The 21,550-nt window shown below is 44.2% G+C and overlaps 1 protein-coding gene across 1 annotated transcript in view; it reads right to left on the bottom strand.

Moving 5' to 3' along the window:
• Positions 1 to 21,550, bottom strand: part of MUC2 (mucin 2, oligomeric mucus/gel-forming) — a 53,685-nt gene that overhangs the window by 13,535 nt on the left and 18,600 nt on the right. The window contains exons 17-33 of the mRNA XM_075163824.1: positions 20,937 to 20,989; positions 20,555 to 20,664; positions 19,973 to 20,124; positions 19,373 to 19,511; positions 18,710 to 18,820; positions 18,207 to 18,386; positions 16,946 to 17,185; positions 15,214 to 15,370; positions 13,763 to 13,891; positions 11,727 to 11,877; positions 10,801 to 10,844; positions 10,041 to 10,238; positions 9,642 to 9,671; positions 8,786 to 9,283; positions 7,395 to 7,871; positions 4,246 to 6,273; positions 1,793 to 3,124 (exon numbers count right to left, since the gene is read on the bottom strand). Of these exons, the coding sequence (XP_075019925.1) occupies positions 1,793 to 3,124; positions 4,246 to 6,273; positions 7,395 to 7,871; positions 8,786 to 9,283; positions 9,642 to 9,671; positions 10,041 to 10,238; positions 10,801 to 10,844; positions 11,727 to 11,877; positions 13,763 to 13,891; positions 15,214 to 15,370; positions 16,946 to 17,185; positions 18,207 to 18,386; positions 18,710 to 18,820; positions 19,373 to 19,511; positions 19,973 to 20,124; positions 20,555 to 20,664; positions 20,937 to 20,989 (6,029 nt within the window). The remainder of the gene's footprint in view (positions 1 to 1,792; positions 3,125 to 4,245; positions 6,274 to 7,394; positions 7,872 to 8,785; positions 9,284 to 9,641; positions 9,672 to 10,040; positions 10,239 to 10,800; positions 10,845 to 11,726; positions 11,878 to 13,762; positions 13,892 to 15,213; positions 15,371 to 16,945; positions 17,186 to 18,206; positions 18,387 to 18,709; positions 18,821 to 19,372; positions 19,512 to 19,972; positions 20,125 to 20,554; positions 20,665 to 20,936; positions 20,990 to 21,550) is intronic.

Raw genomic sequence — 21,550 nt, 5'->3', positions numbered from 1 at the left:
TATTGCTGTCATGCTATATTCTATGGATACACCACTGTTCCCTGGGCTACTTCATATGGCATGTTCATACCAGCGTTGATTATGCTCAGAGTCATTTGATTCTACTGAAACTGAGCAGTTGCTGGAGCAATCTGTGTTCCATACCTAACTCCCAGGCCTTTAAGACTACTCAAGCTATTTTGGCATGCTAGGAACACCAAATTCACTTTTCTGCTTTTTCCTTCTCACATGACCAAGCCAGTTTGCATTATGGGTCCTAATGCAGGCTCCTTTAAAATAGTTTTTGATTAGCATTTCATAAATCGTTCATGACACTCAGAGGCCAGACTTAGAACCATCTGTTTGTGCTTTTACAGCATGATGTAAGAGACACACGGTAGATAGAGAAGCACTGCGTACATAATAAGGGTGCAGTGCCAGAGGATAGGAGGAAGTAAGATACACTGCTTCTGCCCACACAGTCCATAAGGACAGTCCTTCAACTAAAATTAATTCACATTTGGGTGAGGTCAGGCAAACTCCTTCATGTTCAGAAGGAAATACAGGAACAGATGGTGTACTGTCACAGAGGCAGATTCACTGGGACGTCAGGGGGTCTCACACTGCTGCCGAAACATCAGCTTGCTTCTGAGCAGTGCAGGGTAAGCTGGAGAACAACGTTCATGGGAACACTGGGAGAATCCAGCGCTTTGGCCCATAGCAAGGGGCAACCCGCGGTCTGAAACCTTTCCCCAAACCCTGCTGGGGAAAACCTTCCTTCCTACAGCCAGAACTGCAAGTGAGTGGCAGCAATGGCCACAGAGGCAACGCAAGAGAAGAAAGGGAAGAAAGTCTGCACAGCTGCGCCCAAGCAGCGCCTGGCATGACAGTGCCACAAAAGGGAGCCCCACTCCCATGGCACACCATGGGTCCCGCCCAGTACATTCTCTCCAGCTGAAGAACGCGGTCCAACAGCAGCAAAAGCAAGACTTCCCATCAGTTCAGTATCTGCCTAAGCTGGGCAGAGGCACCAGGATGAAAAAATTCCTCATGTTCCCAACAATCAGAGGAATGGAACCAAGAATGAGAAACATGTTGTGCACTCTCCCTCCTAAACGGAATGCTCAGTACAGGACCCACTCTACTCCACTCTTCTGAGACCGCACCTAAAGTACTACATCCAGCTCTGGAGTCCTCAGAACAAGACAGACATGAAACTGTTTGAGCCCAGAGGAGGGCCACAAAAATGATCAGAGGGATGGAACATCTCTCCTATGTGGAAAAGCTGAGAGAGTTGGGGTTGTTCAGCTGGGAGAACAGAAGGCTCTGGGGAGACCTTATTGCGGCCTTTCACTATATAAGGGGGGCGCTTATAAGAAAGACAGAGAAAGACTTTTTACCAAGGCCTGCAGTTACAGGACAAGGGGCAACGGTTTTAAACTGAAAGAGGGTAGGTTTAGATTGGACATAAAGAAGGAATTGTTTATGACAATGGTGGTGAGATACTGGAACAAGTTTCCCGGAGAAGTTGTGGATGCCCAATCACTGGAAGTATTCAAGGTCAGGTTGAATGGGGCTCTGAGCAACCTGATGCAGTGAAAGACGTCCCTGCCCATAGCAGTGGGTTTGGACTAAAAGATCTTCAAAAAGGTCCCTTCCAACCCAAACTATCCTATGATTCTATGATTTTTTTGGAAATACACATCAACTACACTCCCTCCGAGCACAAAAATTAAGACACAGGTTAAGCTGCCAATAAAACTTGATTTCTCCAATAGCAAGACTACAAATGACAATACAGCCAGAGAATTACTTATTGGTTCTGAAGGTGGAGGCACAGAGGTGGAGGTGGTTTGGATGATTGTTATTGGTCCTGGCCACATGCTTGCAGTAGTTGAGGTGGGTGCTGATGTGCCAGGAACAGTCATCGTTGTGCCCGGGATGCTGCCGGTGGTGCTGCTGGGGGGCATCGTGGTGGGGTGTGTTGGTGTGGGCATGGATGTGGTCACAGTAGTTGAGGTGGGTGCTGATGTGCCAGGAACAGTCGTCGTTGTGCCCGGGATGCTGCCGGTGGTGCTGCTGGGGGGCATCGTGGTGGGGTATGTTGGTGTAGGCATGGAGGTGCTTGCAGTAGTTGAGATGGGTGTTGATGTGCCAGGAACAGTCGTCGTTGTGCCCGGGATGCTGCCGGTGGTGCTGCTGGGGGGCATCGTGGTGGGGTGTGTTGGTGTGGGCATGGATGTGCTTGCAGTAGTTGAGGTGGGTGCTGATGTGCCAGGAACAGTCGTCGTTGTGCCCGGGATGCTGCCGGTGGTGCTGCTGGGGGGCATCGTGGTGGGGTGTGTTGGTGTGGGCATGGATGTGCTTGCAGTAGTTGAGGTGGGTGCTGACGTGCCAGGAACAGTCGTCGTTGTGCCCGGGATGCTGCCGGTGGTGCTGCTGGGGGGCATCATGGTGGGGTATGTTGGTGTGGGCATGGATGTGCTTGCAGTAGTTGAGGTGGGTGCTGACGTGCCAGGAACAGTCGTCGTTGTGCCCGGGATGCTGCCGGTGGTGCTGCTGGGGGGCATCGTGGTGGGGTATGTTGGTGTGGGCATGGATGTGGTCGCAGTAGTTGAGGTGGGTGCTGATGTGCCAGGAACAGTCGTCGTTGTGCCCGGGATGCTGCCGGTGGTGCTGCTGGGGGGCATCGTGGTGGCAGTAGTGCTGTAGGGAGGCTGCGATGGCGTTGGCATGGGAGCGGTTGTTGATGCGGGTGGAGAGGACACTCTGCTCGTTGTGGACGAAGGTGGGGCTGTCGTGGTGCTCGTGGTGGTACTTGCAATACACTCTGGTATGTCGGGGATGCAGCAGACACTGATCTCGTAATTGAGGCAGACCGGCATTGGTACTATACCTCCTATGACCTGATCGCTGTTGTTACAGACAAGCCCTGTGTTAACACTGCATTCCACCTTCTGCCCTAAATCTGCAATGGGAACATCAGGGAATCGCTCTGCTCTGCATGAAATATTCTCAGCTTTCGCGCAGACCCAGGTGGGGTCGGTCTGCTGAATATTCTCAAAGGTTTCGTAGTCACCACTGTTTCTGTCAGAACTGTCTGGGTAACTCACATCAATCCAGTCTGTCCAGATGCACTCACACCCTGGGGGACAACAACAAGAGGAACAATTAGAAACAGCTGGAACAGCAGCAACGAGCCAGGGCACTCGCAGCTGGTGCGCTGGGCATCCACTGCACACAAGGGTGCCCCTCGGGCGCTGCTACCCCAGTCAGCCAACCCTGGCCATAACAAAGCCCACTTGCCTGGGCAGGCCACCCCTTCTTGGCCCCACAAAGCACACCAGGGCCAAATTAGGACACAGGCACTGCCGAGCCATGTGTGTCTCCCCTTTGCAGCTGGGGCACATTGCTGTATTGGGCTTCCCGCGTGCAAAAAACACACGCACGAGGGCAAGACACGAGGAGGAGCAGGACTAAGCAGGGACTCCCGCCACACTCTCACCTTCTCGAGCCACGCACACCACCTCACTGTCTCAGGGAGAAACCAAACACCGGCAAGGGTCATGACCACAAAGGAAGCATGCAGAGGACACACACTGCTGCCAAATCATCAGCTTGCTTCCCAGCAGCACGCGGGCGGCTGGAGAACAATGCTCGTGGGAATGCTGGGAGAACCCGGCTGCCCAGAGCTTTGGCCCATAGCAAGGGGCAACCCGCGGTCTGAAACCTTTCCCCAAACCCTGCCGGGGAAAACCTTCAAAGCTTCTGCAGCCAGAACTGCAAGTGAGTGGCAGCAATGGCCACAGAGGCAACGCAAGAGAAGAAAGGGAAGAAAGTCTGCACAGCTGCGCCCAAGCAGCGCCTGGCATGACAGTGCCACAAAAGGGAGCCCCACTCCCATTGCACACCATGGGTCCCGCCCGTACATTCTCTCCAGCTGAAGAACGCGGTCCAACAGCAGCAAAAGCAAGACTTCCCATCAGTTCAGTATCTGCCTAAGCTGGGCAGAGGCACCAGGATGAAAAACCTCCTCAGAGCCCTGTTGAGTCAGAGAACACAAGACCTTCCACCCAGGACACTTGGACCCTCCTCGCTTCTGAAACAGCCAGCCCAAGGGCTAGCTTTGGGCACATGCCGTTTCAGGGGACGCACAACAATTACTCCCACTCCTGATCCCATACAGAAGGCACAAGTTGAGGTGCTCACAGACCTTCATTTCTCCCACAGCAAGGCAACACAGGAGAGCACAGACCAGACAAGTACCTGAAGGTGTTCGCGGGGTGGAGTATGTTGGTGTGGGCATGGATGTGGTTGCAGTAGTTGAGGTGGGTGCTGATGTGCCAGGAACAGTCGTCGTTGTGCCCGGGATGCTGCCGGTGGTGCTGCTGGGGGGCATCGTGGTGGGGTATGTTGGCGTGGGCATGGATGTGGTTGCAGTAGTTGAGATGGGTGCTGACGTGCCAGGAACAGTCGTCGTTGTGCCCGGGATGCTGCCGGTGGTGCTGCTGGGGGGCATCGTGGTGGGGTGTGTTGGCGTGGGCATGGATGTGGTCGCAGTAGTTGAGGTGGGTGCTGATGTGCCAGGAACAGTCGTCGTTGTGCCCGGGATGCTGCCGGTGGTGCTGCTGGGGGGCATCGTGGTGGGGTGTGTTGGTGTGGGCATGGATGTGGTCGCAGTAGTTGAGATGGGTGCTGACGTGCCAGGAAGAGTCGTCGTTGTGCCCGGGATGCTGCCGGTGGTGCTGCTGGGGGGCATCGTGGTGGGGTGTGTTGGTGTGGGCATGGATGTGCTTGCAGTAGTTGAGGTGGGTGCTGACGTGCCAGGAACAGTCGTCGTTGTGCCCGGGATGCTGCCGGTGGTGCTGCTGGGGGGCATCGTGGTGGGGTGTGTTGGTGTGGGCATGGATGTGGTTGCAGTAGTTGAGGTGGGTGTTGATGTGCCAGGAACAGTCGTCGTTGTGCCCGGGATGCTGCCGGTGGTGCTGCTGGGGGGCATCGTGGTGGGGTGTGTTGGTGTGGGCATGGATGTGCTTGCAGTAGTTGAGGTGGGTGCTGATGTGCCAGGAACAGTCGTCGTTGTGCCCGGGATGCTGCCGGTGGTGCTGCTGGGGGGCATCGTGGTGGGGTGTGTTGGCGTGGGCATGGATGTGCTTGCAGTAGTTGAGGTGGGTGCTGACGTGCCAGGAACAGTCGTCGTTGTGCCCGGGATGCTGCCGGTGGTGCTGCTGGGGGGCATCGTGGTGGGGTGTGTTGGTGTGGGCATGGATGTGCTTGCAGTAGTTGAGGTGGGTGCTGATGTGCCAGGAACAGTCGTCGTTGTGCCCGGGATGCTGCCGGTGGTGCTGCTGGGGGGCATCGTGGTGGGGTGTGTTGGCGTGGGCATGGATGTGCTTGCAGTAGTTGAGGTGGGTGCTGATGTGCCAGGAACAGTCGTCGTCGTGCCCGGGATGCTGCCGGTGGTGCTGCTGGGGGGCATCGTGGTGGGGTGTGTTGGTGTGGGCATGGATGTGCTTGCAGTAGTTGAGGTGGGTGCTGATGTGCCAGGAACAGTCGTCGTTGTGCCCGGGATGCTGCCGGTGGTGCTGCTGGGGGGCATCGTGGTGGGGTATGTTGGCGTGGGCATGGATGTGCTTGCAGTAGTTGAGGTGGGTGCTGATGTGCCAGGAACAGTCGTCGTTGTGCCCGGGATGCTGCCGGTGGTGCTGCTGGGGGGCATCGTGGTGGGGTGTGTTGGCGTGGGCATGGATGTGCTTGCAGTAGTTGAGGTGGGTGCTGACGTGCCAGGAACAGTCGTCGTTGTGCCCGGGATGCTGCCGGTGGTGCTGCTGGGGGTCATCGTGGTGGCAGTAGTGCTGTAGGGAGGCTGCGATGGCGTTGGCATGGGAGCGGTTGTTGATGCGGGTGGAGAGGACACTCTGCTCGTTGTGGACGAAGGTGGGGCTGTCGTGGTGCTCGTGGTGGTACTTGCAATACACTCTGGCATGTCGGGGATGCAGCAGACACTGATCTCGTAATTGAGGCAGACCGGCATTGGTATTGTACCTCCTATGACCTGATCGCTGTTGTTACAGACAAGCCCTGTGTTAACACTGCATTCCACCTTCTGCCCTAAATCTGCAATGGGAACATCAGGGAATCGCTCTGCTCTGCATGAAATATTCTCAGCTTTCGCGCAGACCCAGGTGGGGTCGGTCTGCTGAATATTCTCAAAGGTTTCGTAGTCACCACTGTTTCTGTCAGAACTGTCTGGGTAACTCACATCAATCCAGTCTGTCCAGATGCACTCACACCCTGGGGGACAACAACAAGAGGAACAATTAGAAACAGCTGGAACAGCAGCAACGAGCCAGGGCACTCGCAGCTGGTGCGCTGGGCATCCACTGCACACAAGGGTGCCCCTCGGGCGCTGCTACCCCAGTCAGCCAACCCTGGCCATAACAAAGCCCACTTGCCTGGGCAGGCCACCCCTTCTTGGCCCCACAAAGCACACCAGGGCCAAATTAGGACACAGGCACTGCCGAGCCATGTGTGTCTCCCCTTTGCAGCTGGGGCACATTGCTGTATTGGGCTTCCCGCGTGCAAAAAACACACGCACGAGGGCAAGACACGAGGAGGAGCAGGACTAAGCAGGGACTCCCGCCACACTCTCACCTTCTTGAGCCACGCACACCACCTCACTGTCTCAGGGAGAAACCAAACACCGGCAAGGGTCATGACCACAAAGGAAGCATGCAGAGGACACACACTGCTGCCAAATCATCAGCTTGCTTCCCAGCAGCACGCGGGCGGCTGGAGAACAATGCTCGTGGGAATGCTGGGAGAACCCGGCTGCCCAGAGCTTTGGCCCATAGCAAGGGGCAACCCGCGGTCTGAAACCTTTCCCCAAACCCTGCCGGGGAAAACCTTCAAAGCTTCTGCAGCCAGAACTGCAAGTGAGTGGCAGCAATGGCCACAGAGGCAACGCAAGAGAAGAAAGGGAAGAAAGTCTGCACAGCTGCGCCCAAGCAGCGCCTGGCATGACAGTGCCACAAAAGGGAGCCCCACTCCCATTGCACACCATGGGTCCCGCCCGTACATTCTCTCCAGCTGAAGAACGCGGTCCAACAGCAGCAAAAGCAAGACTTCCCATCAGTTCAGTATCTGCCTAAGCTGGGCAGAGGCACCAGGATGAAAAACCTCCTCAGAGCCCTGTTGAGTCAGAGAACACAAGACCTTCCACCCAGGACACTTGGACCCTCCTCGCTTCTGAAACAGCCAGCCCAAGGGCTAGCTTTGGGCACATGCCGTTTCAGGGGACGCACAACAATTACTCCCACTCCTGATCCCATACAGAAGGCACAAGTTGAGGTGCTCACAGACCTTCATTTCTCCCACAGCAAGGCAACACAGGAGAGCACAGACCAGACAAGTACCTGAAGGTGTTCGCGGGGTGGAGTATGTTGGTGTGGGCATGGATGTGGTTGCAGTAGTTGAGGTGGGTGCTGATGTGCCAGGAACAGTCGTCGTTGTGCCCGGGATGCTGCCGGTGGTGCTGCTGGGGGGCATCGTGGTGGGGTATGTTGGCGTGGGCATGGATGTGGTTGCAGTAGTTGAGGTGGGTGCTGATGTGCCAGGAACAGTCGTCGTCGTGCCCGGGATGCTGCCGGTGGTGCTGCTGGGGGGCATCGTGGTGGGGTGTGTTGGTGTGGGCATGGATGTGCTTGCAGTAGTTGAGGTGGGTGCTGATGTGCCAGGAACAGTCGTCGTTGTGCCCGGGATGCTGCCGGTGGTGCTGCTGGGGGGCATCGTGGTGGCGGTGGTGCTGTAGGGAGGCTGCGATGGCGTTGGCGTGGGAGCGGTTGTTGATGCGGGTGGAGAGGACACTCTGCTCGTTGGGGACGAAGGTGAAGCTGTTAGAAACAGCAGGGACAAAGAAAACAAAGGTGCAAGATGCATGAGTGGGACACAATATGCACTGAACAGAAGTTACGCATTAGGCTGCTGCCACAAAACTATAGCGGTCAGCAGCTATACTCCTACCACAGTAAAGGTATATATCACTAGTCCTTCCTTTCTGGCCCCAGAAAGCAGACTAGTTCCAAATCAGTGCGCAGATAGGGTCATGACCATCCTTTCCTAGCAAAGACACTGGGGATGTTGCTGTAATGTGCTTCTCATTAGACCGAAAATACCTACCAATAGGTAAGACATGAGGAGGAGTAAGGTTCTGGGAGGCTTTCTATCTCTGCCCTATTACTTAGAACACCTCGCTATCTCATGGAGTAAGAACTGAGAGGGGAAGCCGTGGTCTGGGAAGGAAGTATGCACAGGAATATGTTCCTGCCTGATTGTCATGTCATTTCCCTTTGGTGCAATGTCAGCCTGATGAAGAGGTTCACAGAGTACTACTGGATCTCAGCAGCCAAAGACCACAGTTCACAACAAGTGGCAGTCTGCAGGGTGAAACTGTTCCCAAAAGCCTGCCAGGGGAATCCTTCCTTTCTAGATCTACAACCTATAACCATAGGCAAACGTCAGCACTGACAGAGGGAAAGCAGAAGGAGAAAGGGAAGGAATTCTGCACAGCCCCACCCAGACAATGCCTCAAATGATGGTACCCTAAATCAAGGTCTACTCTAATCTCACACAATGGGTCCTTCTGGGAATCTTCTCTCCAGCAGAAGGACAGAGTTCCAAACCAGCATAAGTGAGAACTTCCTGCCAGCTCAATATCTGCTATGGAGATGACATGCATTTAGTAGCCGACAGCCCTTTATTTCTCCTATGACAAAGCAAGAGCAGAGAGTATTGGTCTGCTAAATACCTGGAGAGGTTGAAGTTACTGGGGTGGTGACTGATGGTGTGAATTCGCTTGTGACAGTTGGGGTGGGTATGGGCGTGGTGGTAATTGCTGTTGACCGCCTAGCTGTAGTGGTGATGGGTACTGTTGTGCTGGTGGTGGTTGAAGTTGCAGTTGGTGTTGGACTCAGTGTACTTGTAGGCTCACAAGAAATTTCACGCCACTCACAACAGTTTACCCTGATTTCATAATTATAGCAAAGTGGCCACATAGTTGCATCTTGCTCCTCATTTTTACAGATTAGTCCATATGAAACATTACACTCTACTTTCTGGCCAAGTTCCTCTAAGCTCATATCGGGATTATCTTTAGCCCTGCATTCAATTTTTTCAGGAGCTTCACATAGTTTGTTTCCATGTTCATTTCTTATTGCATCGTAGGTTTCATAGTCACCACCATCTTCTTCAGGTTTACTAACATCAAACCACTCAGTCCAATTACAGATTAATCCAAAGCATGGAGCTGCAAGAAAAGACAGAGATTCAGCATCTGAGCTTACAGAGAACATTCTGAGAAGATTAATTTTGTATTCTATTCCATTAAGGACTAGAGCAATGCATTGCAACTTGTCATTTTTCCAAGAGAAAAGAGTTCTAAAATTGATTCTATATTATTTGAAGCTTCGCGTCAAAATAAAATCACCAACCTGAAGCCTTTAAAAGTCTTTCTTCTCTCTATACTTATCACATTTTTGCAATTTAAAAAAATTATTTATTTTTGTTTTAAATGTATTTTTCTGTAGTGGCCATCTTTAATTTGCTCTTCCCTTAAATGTTCTTTTGACATTTTTTAACAACTTAGTTTTCTATTTAAAACTTACTTGTAGTTACTGGAGGGCTTGTAGTGGTAACTGAAATAGAAAAAAAAGATTAATCCATCATCTGCAAGTTTTAGGAAAAAAAAATAGTAATTTTAAATATCTTGATTGTATTTTTTTTCTGAGACTGAGACAATTTCTACTATCCCAGCAGGATATTGAGATGCTAACATTTTTTTCAGAATTAGGAAGGCACCCTGTACATTTATAGTTACATTTTCTTCCATGAGAAGTAAATCAAATCAAAGTGTTAAAAGTCTTTCTTAGTATAGTGTGATAAAACTGTTCATAAGTATCACTCTATCTGTGTCAACTATAAGCCCATATACTTGTACACTTTATATTTAAAGTATTTTCCATAAAGAAAATAATTTTTTACGCGCATCTCTGTTGAAGATTTACCTGTGGTGGTAAGAGTACTGGTAGGAAAGGAGGTTGAAATGGTTGTAGGTGAAGTAGATGTTGGACAAGGATAAGTACTTCCAACAACTATAGAACCATTTTCTGCACAAACGTATATTATACATATGTTGCCATCCTGTATTTGTGCCACAGTTTCATTCACTTTATAACTTGTTCCATTGATGACACAAGGACACCCTGCAAGAAAGAACTTTATAGTGCAATTTTTCTACTACCAGCTAAGAGACAAAAGGCAAAATACTTATGGACAAGTAAACATTTACATGCATGCTCCTTTCAGAGCTATACCTGGAGCTTAGATCTAATACATCGCACTAATTTATTTTTACATTTAGAGGAACATTAAAACTTATTTAATAAAGCCCTGTATAAAACACTTGGAAGAACAGTCTTACGAACCAGGTTTTAAAATGTTCTGAGAGAAATAACAACTGCAATTTACTATCTGATACTTTTCTATAATACTACATGTTCTGGGAGTGCAAACTCTTGTAATGAAATCCATTAGTTTGGATATTGGTCATGGGGAGAAAGAATAAAGGGACATGAGAAAAAGGTTGAACAAGAAGTACTAACAGGAAGGTTCAACAAAAGTGCTGCCCAATTTTCTTTGGCCACAACCTTCACTTACACTGGAAAGAATTATTCCAAATCAGTATTAAGTCTTTTGTAGAGACAGACATAGCAGTTCTTTGCATTTTTTTCTTTTTATTTGAAGAAAGCCCCAAACATTATTTACCTGGGATTGGTGTACACTGTATGGATCCTGAGGGGCCACAGACACTAAAAGCAAAATTTTCAAAAATTAAAATGTTGCAGATGTTTTGTGTCACCTGTTAGCAGAGCCCAAGAGCACAGAAACATTGAAATTTGTCATTTGATCTTCATTCATACTACTGGATATTTTTCTGGGTGTAATATTTTCTAATATTGGCTATCATTATTTCATTCAAACTAAGTCATCACTTTCATTCTTTAAGTACAACATCTTAAAACTGTCATGAACTGCTTTGTGTTGCAAGTTGCAATAGTACAATAATTACTGTTCTTCAGAGTAGTGAACTTATAGCTAGATCAGGGTTTTTTTGTCTCTGGTCACCACATAGAGTCATAGATGTCAGTGCTATCATTAGTAAGGCTCTAGGAATGAGCAGTTAGGATTCAACTGTCTCTTTCAGGGCTAGTACAGATCATTTCAGACTACAGTGATTTTGAAATCACTGCATTTCAGTGAGAATGCAAGGCAGAGTAGCCCCTCTCTTCCCAAAGAGCCATGAGAATTAAAAGGTTGTTCCAGAGACACACCCAGGTTTCATGCCATTATATCATTTATGACACTTTGAAGAGTATATTTAATGAATTTGTTAATACACTTCTTATAATGACACTATCAACCTGAAATCTGGATTATTATGGGTTTGGAAAATTATGAATGAAAAGTTTAGAATCTATACGTATTGTAAGTGCAGCATTTTTTGGGTTTAAGTCTCAACTGAAATAAATGGCATTGTTCCTCTGATTTGTATAGTTAAAGGCTAGAATATACTAGCTCTTCAGCTGAAGTTGCATCTCTATTTACTTGAGGCCCAGTAAAGTAAATGAGGGGCTCAGCATACATAAATTCCTTCCTCATTTACTGCAAATGTTTTTGCATTTTTTATATACCATATTGTACAGTTCTCTTCTGTGGGTATTTCGGTCCCAGGGGGAACAGGATCAGTTCCATTGATGTAACACCAACATTGATCTTCAGGCACACATTCCTTTGTCTCTTCATTATAAACAGGCTTGTCCTTAGGGCATCTGGGGTAGCAACCTGTTGATGACAAGTAGAACAATATACAGGATGAAGAAAAAGTATGAAGAGTTAACTCAATGATAGGATACATTCTGAAGGTAAGTTATTCTCAATGAATCAAGCATAGTGAAAGAAATTGAAACTTTCCAATTCAAATTAATCCTTGGACAACTAGCTTTCCAAAAGACTTAAATCAAACAATTCGCATTGATAATACTGGGCTGAGGAGGACTAAATAAAAGTTTAGTCATGAAAACTAGGGAAGTTGTTTTTTCCTAGTTCAGGAAAAAACAAAGATCTTGGAGAAACTCCTAATTTATACTAATTTCTATGGGCAGCTAGTGTTTTTAAGACAAAGAAACATGCTGATTTTTCTACAGATATTGAAATGTGATCCCTATATCAATAATATTTTTGTGAAGAATATGGAAGTGGATTCATTAACAAACAGTTTTTTCACTACATTTATTGGAACACTAGATCTTTTTTATATGCCTTTAATAGACCAGGTATCTCCACCCCAAACAGATAATTTATCTGCATTTTTCTGTAGCCTTCACCAGTGACTCAAACCCCACCTGCAAGGGATTAATTGCCTGTCAATTCTCATTGCATTTTTCATGTAAATACACTTTTAAAAAATCATTGTGTCCTGCTTCCAAATAAACTCTCATAAAATCCAATTCTTAATTACATATAGTCCTCTTTATACTGTACTAGAGTTCTAAATAGCCTATAAACTGAATGACCATGTAATTAACTGGTACTTAAAAGTCACTTCACACTGCCAGACTGTACTAAAAATGTCCTAAAAAAAGTAAATGTGCTCTATATTTCCACTGAAGATAAAAAACAGGAATAATTTAGGAAGATAATTGGATATATAATAATCTACCTTCTGACACTTTCTAAATCTTTCTAATAATCTAAGACAATCTATTTCAAAACAAAGTTAACTTTTTTTTTTAATATATATTTTGGTTAGGTTTTGGGGTGGGTGTTTTTTTTGTTACCAGCAGTTCAAGGATTAAAATAGCAAAGTCAAACTCTGGGCAGTTCTTTCCAATCCCTAAACTGGAGATAACTGCTTCCAGTCCAGACCAAAAAGACTGTGTGGCCAAAACATGGCTGTTTTTTCCAACTTTATCATGTGGTAAAACAGAAGATATTTGTAAAGTCACTCACATTCTTAGATCATTGCCATCCCCATAATGTGAAATTCATTTTCAGTTATCAAGGACAAGGACTTTCACATACTAATATCATATCTCTACATACTTTGAGGAGTTCAATGGGGTTTAAATGGCTTGTGCATCCTTTAAGTGGGATGGAATGCAGAATAACCTCTTTTAGCCTCACATCTTGGCCTTAACAAAAACTACAAATGAAATACACTAAATATAGAAACAGCCCCCAGAAGCCCTCTGACAACATTTTGTGGTCTCTGTTAAGAATCAGTGTGTCTGATATCAAAGATATTTTTCATTGTAAAGATAGGAGGATAATAAAGGCAAGATGAATCTGATGCAATTAAGAATACTAAGGTTAAAATACCCCAACTATCTGTAACCCGTTTCTTCGCCATGTAAAAGGTTTTCATTCTCTTGAAATGCCCTTAGGATGGGATGCAAAATAACAATGGTGTAATAATCTTGCATGTTTCAGGATATTATCCAAGCAGAGACCTAGTTTTACAGCTGACAGCAATGTAACTATCATCACCCACTGATGTTAATAAATAATAAATTACATTATAACAAACATTTATGTAAGATTGGAGACAAATTCAACATAACAGATTTAGGAACGTCTTATCAAGCTGACTGACTATTCCATATTCATTAAATCACTCCTGAACAAAGTTGTATGAAATAAAATACAAAAAGGGCAAAGAAATTATTACCTTCCAGGTATGGTACTGAAAAGTTGGTACTGACATTATTAATCATCCTGCAGGTCATGATGTTACTGCCACAAGGTTCATAATGCCAATCACACTCATTACGAGGGTTGTAGTAGTCACAAAATATCGCTGATGAGAAAAAAAAGAGAAGCTGATTAAAAACATGGTTGCCATAATGCAGTTCTGATCAGGTCTCGCTAAGTGAATTTACATGTTAAGCCAGCAAAATTTCTCTTGAGGTATAGGACCTCATTGGGGTCAAAACTCTGGGGTCCAAGATTTTCATATTAAACACTCAAGCCACAGGGTGAAAATGTTTGATTCAAATCACAAAAAAATTTAAAGAAATAGTGTTGATTTTAATTTAAAATTAAGGGTAAATTTCTGAGAGTTTTCTTCCCTAGCTACTACCAAACTTCTAAAAGCTCTTGCAGTATATTCAAAAGAGTTCTACCTTGCTGTATAGCAGGGGCTGAGAGTCACCTCCAGCAGGCCAAGAGCAAGCATATGAGACATTAGAGATACAACTTAAAACAGAATTCAGCTTAGATGACTATGGACAGAGGAAGAAGCTTTTTATAAACTTACATATCAGAGCTGACTGAAACTTTTAACTTCTGTTTCACTGACTTCTTACACTTAAGAAGCCTTAATTCACTTAACTAGCCTTAATTCCAAATCAGAATGAATTTTTTAAATGAAAATATTTTACATTTCTGCCCCTTAGAAAATCAAAACGAAAAAATCAAAATCAAAATTTTGTTTTGAGCACTTTTTGGGTAAATATTAATTTAAATATTATTTTATATTATTTTATGACTTACTGGCATGAGCATTAGCACCACTAATGGAAACTGCTTAATATACTTAATACTGATTAGGTTCATCTACATAGGAGTACTTCTTATACTTTTGCTAAAATCAAATTCTGAATAATTTGAAAAAAAGAGAGGAGAAAGATAACAGCAGTTGCAGTTCACCAATTATCAAGTAAAATGGAACTATGACTTGAAACCTAGCCAAAGAAAAGAACAGAAAAGAACAGAAAAGAACAGAAAAGAACAGAAAAGAACAGAAAAGAACAGAAAAGAACAGAAAAGAACAGAAAAGAACAGAAAAGAACAGAAAAGAACAGAAAAGAACAGAAAAGAACAGAAAAGAACAGAAAAGAACAGAAAAGAACAGAAAAGAACAGAAAAGAACAGAAAAGAACAGAAAAGAACAGAAAAGAACAGAAAAGAACAGAAAAGAACAGAACAGAACAAAAACCAGGCTGAATAAAAGATTATTGAAATATACAAATTTACTAGTTCTGTTTGTTCCCTGATATGCTGTGAAAATAAATTGCATTGCATAGCCAGCATGACCTTGCAGTGATAGTATTAATCATTTATTTGATAGGCTTTCTGACAGCAGCCAGAAAGACACAGTTGTGTTTAACTGTTACTCACGGCATATATCAGGAGTTCTCCAGAAAACACAGGCCTGAGCCTTGGTACATTCTTGAGCATATGCAGCAACTGCAGAACAGAAGCACTCACAATCTCCACCACTGTCACAAGAGCAGGCATCATGAACACAAGCTTCATAGAAAGGAATTGGGTCCACCTGTTGGGGAAAGAAATGATGCCCCAGTTCATCTCCAAATTAGTTTTCAAACTAGTAAGCTTGAGAGATCTCTTGAGATATGGGAATTGAGCTGGGCAGGAATGAGGCTGTTTCTAAGAATTACCAAATCACAAACAAACATTATAGGTTTGAAGATGCTTAATGTATTTTGGATAATAATAGACTTAAAGCAATATAGTACCTTCATAATTTGCTATGACTGAAAAAAATAAAATAAGAGTCCTTGGCAGTGCCCACATTTTCTAACAGAATTCCATTTTACTGCTCTCAAAACCAAGTTGGATTAATGCCAATGAAGTCTTGTCTTCCAGCAAACTTTGCCAACCAAGTGGTGGGTAATATCAGAAAGGCTGCACTTCACAGCAAATATGAAGCAGAGAATTTTGTGCTTGCCAGTTTTTGGAGTTTATCCAATAACACATTAGCAAAACATTTCCACTTTTTTGCTTGGGACTGCAAGAGGAGAAACTTAGACTGGATTTTAGCTGCTGAAGGAATGAACATAGAAAAACATATTGAACAACCCCATGCAACGCTACAGGCTTGGGGAAGAGCGGCTGGAAAGCTGCCCGGAGGAAAAGGACCTGGGGGTGCTGGTTGACAGCCGGCTGAACACGAGCCGGCAGTGTGCCCAGGTGGCCAAGAAGGCCAACGGCATCCTGGCCTGTATCAGAACTGGTGTGGCCAGCAGGAGCAGGGAGGTGATTGTGCCCCTGTACTCAGCCCTGGTGAGGCCGCACCTCGAATCCTGTGTTCAGTGTTGGGCCCCTCACTACAAGAAGGACATTGAGGTGCTGGAGCGTGTCCAGAGGAGGGCAACAAAGCTGGTGAAGGGTCTGGAGCACAAGTCTTATGAGGAGCGGCTGAGGGAACTGGGGTTGTTTAGTCTGGAGAAGAGGAGGCTGAGGGGAGACCTCATCACGCTCTACAACTACCTGAAAGGAGGTTGTAGTGGGGGGAGTCAGTCTCTTCTCCCAAGTAACAAGTGATAGGACAAGAGGAAATGGCCTCAAGTTGCACCACGGGAGGTTTAAATTGGATATTAGGAAAAATTTCTTCACTGAAAGAGTTGGCAAGCATTGGAACAGGCTGCCCAGGGCAGTGGTTGGGTCACCATCCCTGTGGTCTCTTCACCAGCCACTTTTCAAGTATAGTATGCATTTCTGTCAGAAGACGGGTCTGATGATCGCAAGGCCTTTCAGAACTTACAGTACTGGCAGTCTCTCAACAAGAGATGTGCAACTGCAGCACACACAGATGTATTCAGGCCAGATTTATGAAGCTAGCTTGCACAGCAGTAGCAGTGAAACTGGTGATGAATATGGACTTGTACAGCCGGGGCTGGCGCCACTACTGACACAGTCCTGTTGCCACAGATACTCAAACTTCTTTCACTAAGTCTAGCTGAAATGTGCTGACACCTGTAGCTGTACTGAAGAGTTAATTGAAGATCACTCTATTTAACCATCTCGTCATTCATTTCTGATGATCTCTCTGCTTCTGCAGTAACAGACATGCACTGTGCTGTCCCACCACTTACTGCCCTCCACAAACCTTGGAGTGACAAATTTTAAAGACTTCACTCTGGATGATGCTGCATTCTTTCTCTGCCCAGGACTTCCGATGTGGTTTCACATCACAGGGCTTAATCTCTTGTGTGACATCTGGGCACAAGGAAGACTGTTTCCAGGAATTCCCAAACTTCAGAGCATTAGTCTCCTGCAGCCCACTTCTTGTTGTAAAGTCATTGTTAGACTTGTCATCAAAGTTGCCACACAGACCACACACTTTGCCCTGGAAAAGAAAATTAACATATCCACAGCTTTTAAATATACTATGGAAGTGAGAACAGACTCTAGTAAAGTAAGAGCAAAACATTGACATTAAAAAGGACTCTCCGTGTAAATGATGTATTTTCATCTTTACTTCCAAATCATTTGTATAGAAATTAAACCTTTATTTGTCTGTGTACTCAGCAAACTATTCAGCTGCCATGTCTTCCCTCCTTGAAACCAATTCTGTTTAGTGTATTTCCATGTCTCTGAGGTGGCTCTTCATCCAACTTATAACACTAAAGCATGGCTAAGCCTCTTTCAGCTGAGAATTACTTTATTTTCCATTCTTCTCAATTTATCATAACTCAGCTATTAATGTAAGCCTAAGGGAATTCCATTCTGCTCAAAACTGTTTTTATTAAGTCTTCTAACATAATGAGCACCATTTCTTCATCCATGAAAAAAAATGACAGGGACTCATTTTTCTCGAAAGAATTTAGCAGCTTACCCACAATAGTGAATTTTTGATAGTGCTATTTAAGGTACATCAGCCCCCTCAAGCAACCGTATGTCCCTGTTTATACAACCCTGCACCTCCTCATTCAGCCCAATGAATTCAATAGTCTATAATTCAGCATGCTGATCTTCAGAAATCAGAACCATCTCCATACACTGCAGAGGGAGTTTGGTTTTAACTCAGGGCTGAGATTCCATGCAGGTTTCCAAGTGCATGTATGGTCAGTTTGCATTCCCTAAATTACTTTGGATGTTTGGCTCTTAATATTCATAAACTCAGAATGCCTTAGACGTTTAGCTTTATTGCAATCATATGCTATGCATCCTCTGCAATGCATTGTGATGGACTGTAAGGAACTCCAGTAGCACCTCTGCAAGCTGTGATAGTAATAATGCAAGCTAATCATCAGTGTGCAGAGGATATAGGAATTAAACACGGAGTCAGAATAAAAGAACATTTATGTTTCCTTATCTCATTTATCTATTCATACTACTACTTCAGAAAAAGACAGACAGGTCCTAACTTTGTAACCAGGGGTCAGCTTGATGAAAACAGTAGTCTTCTTATCCCAGATAAGCATCACGCCATTGCTAGCCTCAATAACGAGGTAAAGGCCTACTGTCCTGTTCCAATAATGCACATCATCACCAATATCTCGCTGAATTTCTTTATATTCTTTGTTCTCCAATTTCAGTTCAGTTTTCTGAAAGATAAAAAGAGAAATACTATAACACAAACTTTTATGATGAGATAAAATATTAGACACTCCTAACAATACAACTCATTCTGAAACCAATAGCTCAAAGTCTGGGATCACTTTCCAAGACAACAGAAAGTGGTGTAGCACCTTTGTTTGAGAGAGGTTTCAGTACCTGAGAATCTACACCTTTACAGATCAATTTGATACAATCAATCAAGATCTAACCTTTACTTGTTATAGCTGCTTTTAGGGATGTGGCTTTGGAGCATTACGGTTTTTTGAAATACTTGAATACTGATATATACTCACTGACTATCATTACTCACCCCTAGAAACATTTTAATAGCCTTTGAGCAGGTGACTCCTGTAGTTCCACAAGGGACATTCTCTGTGATGATACTGAATGAGCCGGTGGAATTTTTGTCACCACAAAAATCCTATTGAAAAAGGAAAAAATAAGCATAAGAAAATTAGGTAGAATATTTAATATTTAGTTCAATCTCACAATAATTACAATCAATTAAATCTCCACAATATATAAATCATTACTGCTGCTTCATATGTGAAATCCTACATACATATATTTTTCCAGATGCATGAATATATACACATACATCTCTGCATACACATAAACAGTTAATACAGTCTCATGTGTGGCAAAACCTGGGAAACAAGTGGGACAATGAAACAAAATGAGGAATATATCTTTCAATATAAATGTCTTTGTTTTGTAAACTTAGAATTTTGATTTATTTCACAACTGATAATGATCACTATAAAATAGTTCCATTACATACAACTTATGACCACTGTGTCAGAAAAAAAAATTCACACAGTTTGCCTGCACTGAAAATACAGAATTTATCTTGGCAGAATGTGCAAACACTTCAGGAACAGTGGTGGCAGGCAATAAGGAATGATAAAACCAAGGAGGAAAGTAGATCTTCAAGGCAACTGGATGCCATTTCAGCCCTCCTGATGAGCATTACCTGAATAGCCACATATTCACAACTCCCATCAAAGTCATAGAATTTTCCATCAAAGGTGATATAATGGCCACTTCCATATATCATACAAGTCCCGTAGCACACATCTTCAGTGCAGCTCCAAATCCCTTTTTGGCAGGTACTAGAAGAGAGCAGAAGAGCTGAATTTTCAGATCTCACGGAGAGTGTGCTGTTTGGAAAACTGCAGAACAAACCAAGCAGCTACCTGATACAACATGATAATGCGCACAATACCCATTTCAGTGTTACAGAGTGTCTTAAGTCTCAACTTCAATAGTTTAGCCTGTTTTTAAGCCTATAACATGATTTTTAATTCTGGCCAGCTATGTTTTTTAGATCTGATAGCGCTTATATTTAGAAAATGAGTGCACTTCCCCCATAAGAGATGCCTACTGAAAACAGAGGTAGCTATTACCCCAATATTTTCAGCACAATCTGTATTTCCTCAGAGAGCAAAAAGTATGCCTGAAAATAAAGGTTTATACTTGCAGCGATTGCAGCCACTGTAGTACATAAGCCTAGACATGACCTAATTTACTACATTGAACATACTCTAGAAAAGAGTACAAAACTATAACTTGCCAGGTGTTGCAGTCCACTGTTATCTTCTGTCCAGGAGAATACCACTGGTTGTTATGAATGCATGGGCAGTCCTTCTCCTCAACACAGCCCCCTTTCCCATCATCAAATAGACCTTCAGGACACACACAGCCTGAGACACACTCTGTCTGGAACTAAGGAACATGGGGAGAGACTGTTACTTTATGAAAAAACACTGCATTTTTCTTCCACTTCTTCATAAGCACTCCGGTAAAACCTGCATTTATAACCAAACAGTCTAATATTGATTAGTTCTATAAGGTTTTTCTTTCTAGGTTTCTAATGTTTTCCTTTTCTTTTTTGATTGTCTAAGAACCCAAATCATATTTCACTTGGGAGGTATGATTCTACTGAAGACACAGTAAAAAGAAAAAGGAGAGGGAAACCATAAGGGGAATCATCATGAAATTGGCAAGAGAGTAATATCATCAGGGAGAAAAGAAAGGACGATTAAACCAAAGAGAAATAAACTGTTAGTTACAACTGCATTTTCTGTGCTGCACTGTGTCATTTAAAGAATACAGAATAAAGGAAACATGACATGGAGAAAAACTGAATACATACATGGTCAGTTTGAGGAGTATGACAGCTGAGTTGTACAGGCACTTGAGAAGTCCACTTTGGGTATGCGTTGCAGTCAAAGTACATCTTGTTAGAAGAACACTTGGTTGCATCTGAAAGGTACATTGTTGGTTTAGATGAATCAAGAAAAGGCAAAAGAAATGTGTGTGAAAGGTGGTAGTTACTGAGACAGAAATCTCAGGGTACGTCTATCCTTATGAAAAAAAGAGGCTCGGTGAAGACAGAACAAAGTGAAAATGCGTAATTATTTCACATAAAGAGAAAAACACAAACACACAAAACAAATAAATGGAGAATTCAAATGGAAAGTGTAGGTTTGGGTTTGGGTTATGGTTTTTATTTTATTTTATAGAATGTCACTTACTCATCATTCTTATTGTCACTGAAGTACACTGGATCTTTGCATTTCGACAAACACTAGAAAAGTGAAGTAGAAATTAAAAAAAAAGTAAGGTCAGTGTCTTCAATTTAAATCTAAGGATTTGTTTATATAAATTTGAGAGTATTTATCAGAGATGTCCTGCATAATTTCTACTTATATTTCAAGGTGAACTCTATTGAAGCATAGAATTTTCATGAATTTTCACTTGGAGAAAAACTGTAGGAAGATTTTAGGCATAATGCACAGAAATGTTATGTTTTAAGAAATGACAGCTATTCTATTAATCCTTAATACTATGCTTTTTGATGAATCAGGAAACACATAATAATGAAACAGATAATAATGATCATTTAAATCAAAGCTTTCATTTGGATACACAGTATATTTTCATGCCCATTCAACTCATATGCTGCAAATTGTTGGCCTGTATGCTTTATCTGCCAGATGAGAGAAGGAAGTATTTGACAGTTTGCACTGATGATTCATGCAGCCAACAGTTGTCAGAGTTCATGATAAAAAATACCAGAGTCGTGAAAGTTGCTTTCAAAAGCCTATGCTACAGTAAATACATATCAAGGGGACCTTCCACCGGTGAA

Source organism: Calonectris borealis, chromosome 14 (assembly GCF_964195595.1).
Source record: "Calonectris borealis chromosome 14, bCalBor7.hap1.2, whole genome shotgun sequence".
Lineage (NCBI taxonomy): Eukaryota > Metazoa > Chordata > Aves > Procellariiformes > Procellariidae > Calonectris > Calonectris borealis.
Note: the sequence above shows the minus strand (reverse complement) of the source record. Positions and strands in the feature narration are given on the sequence as shown.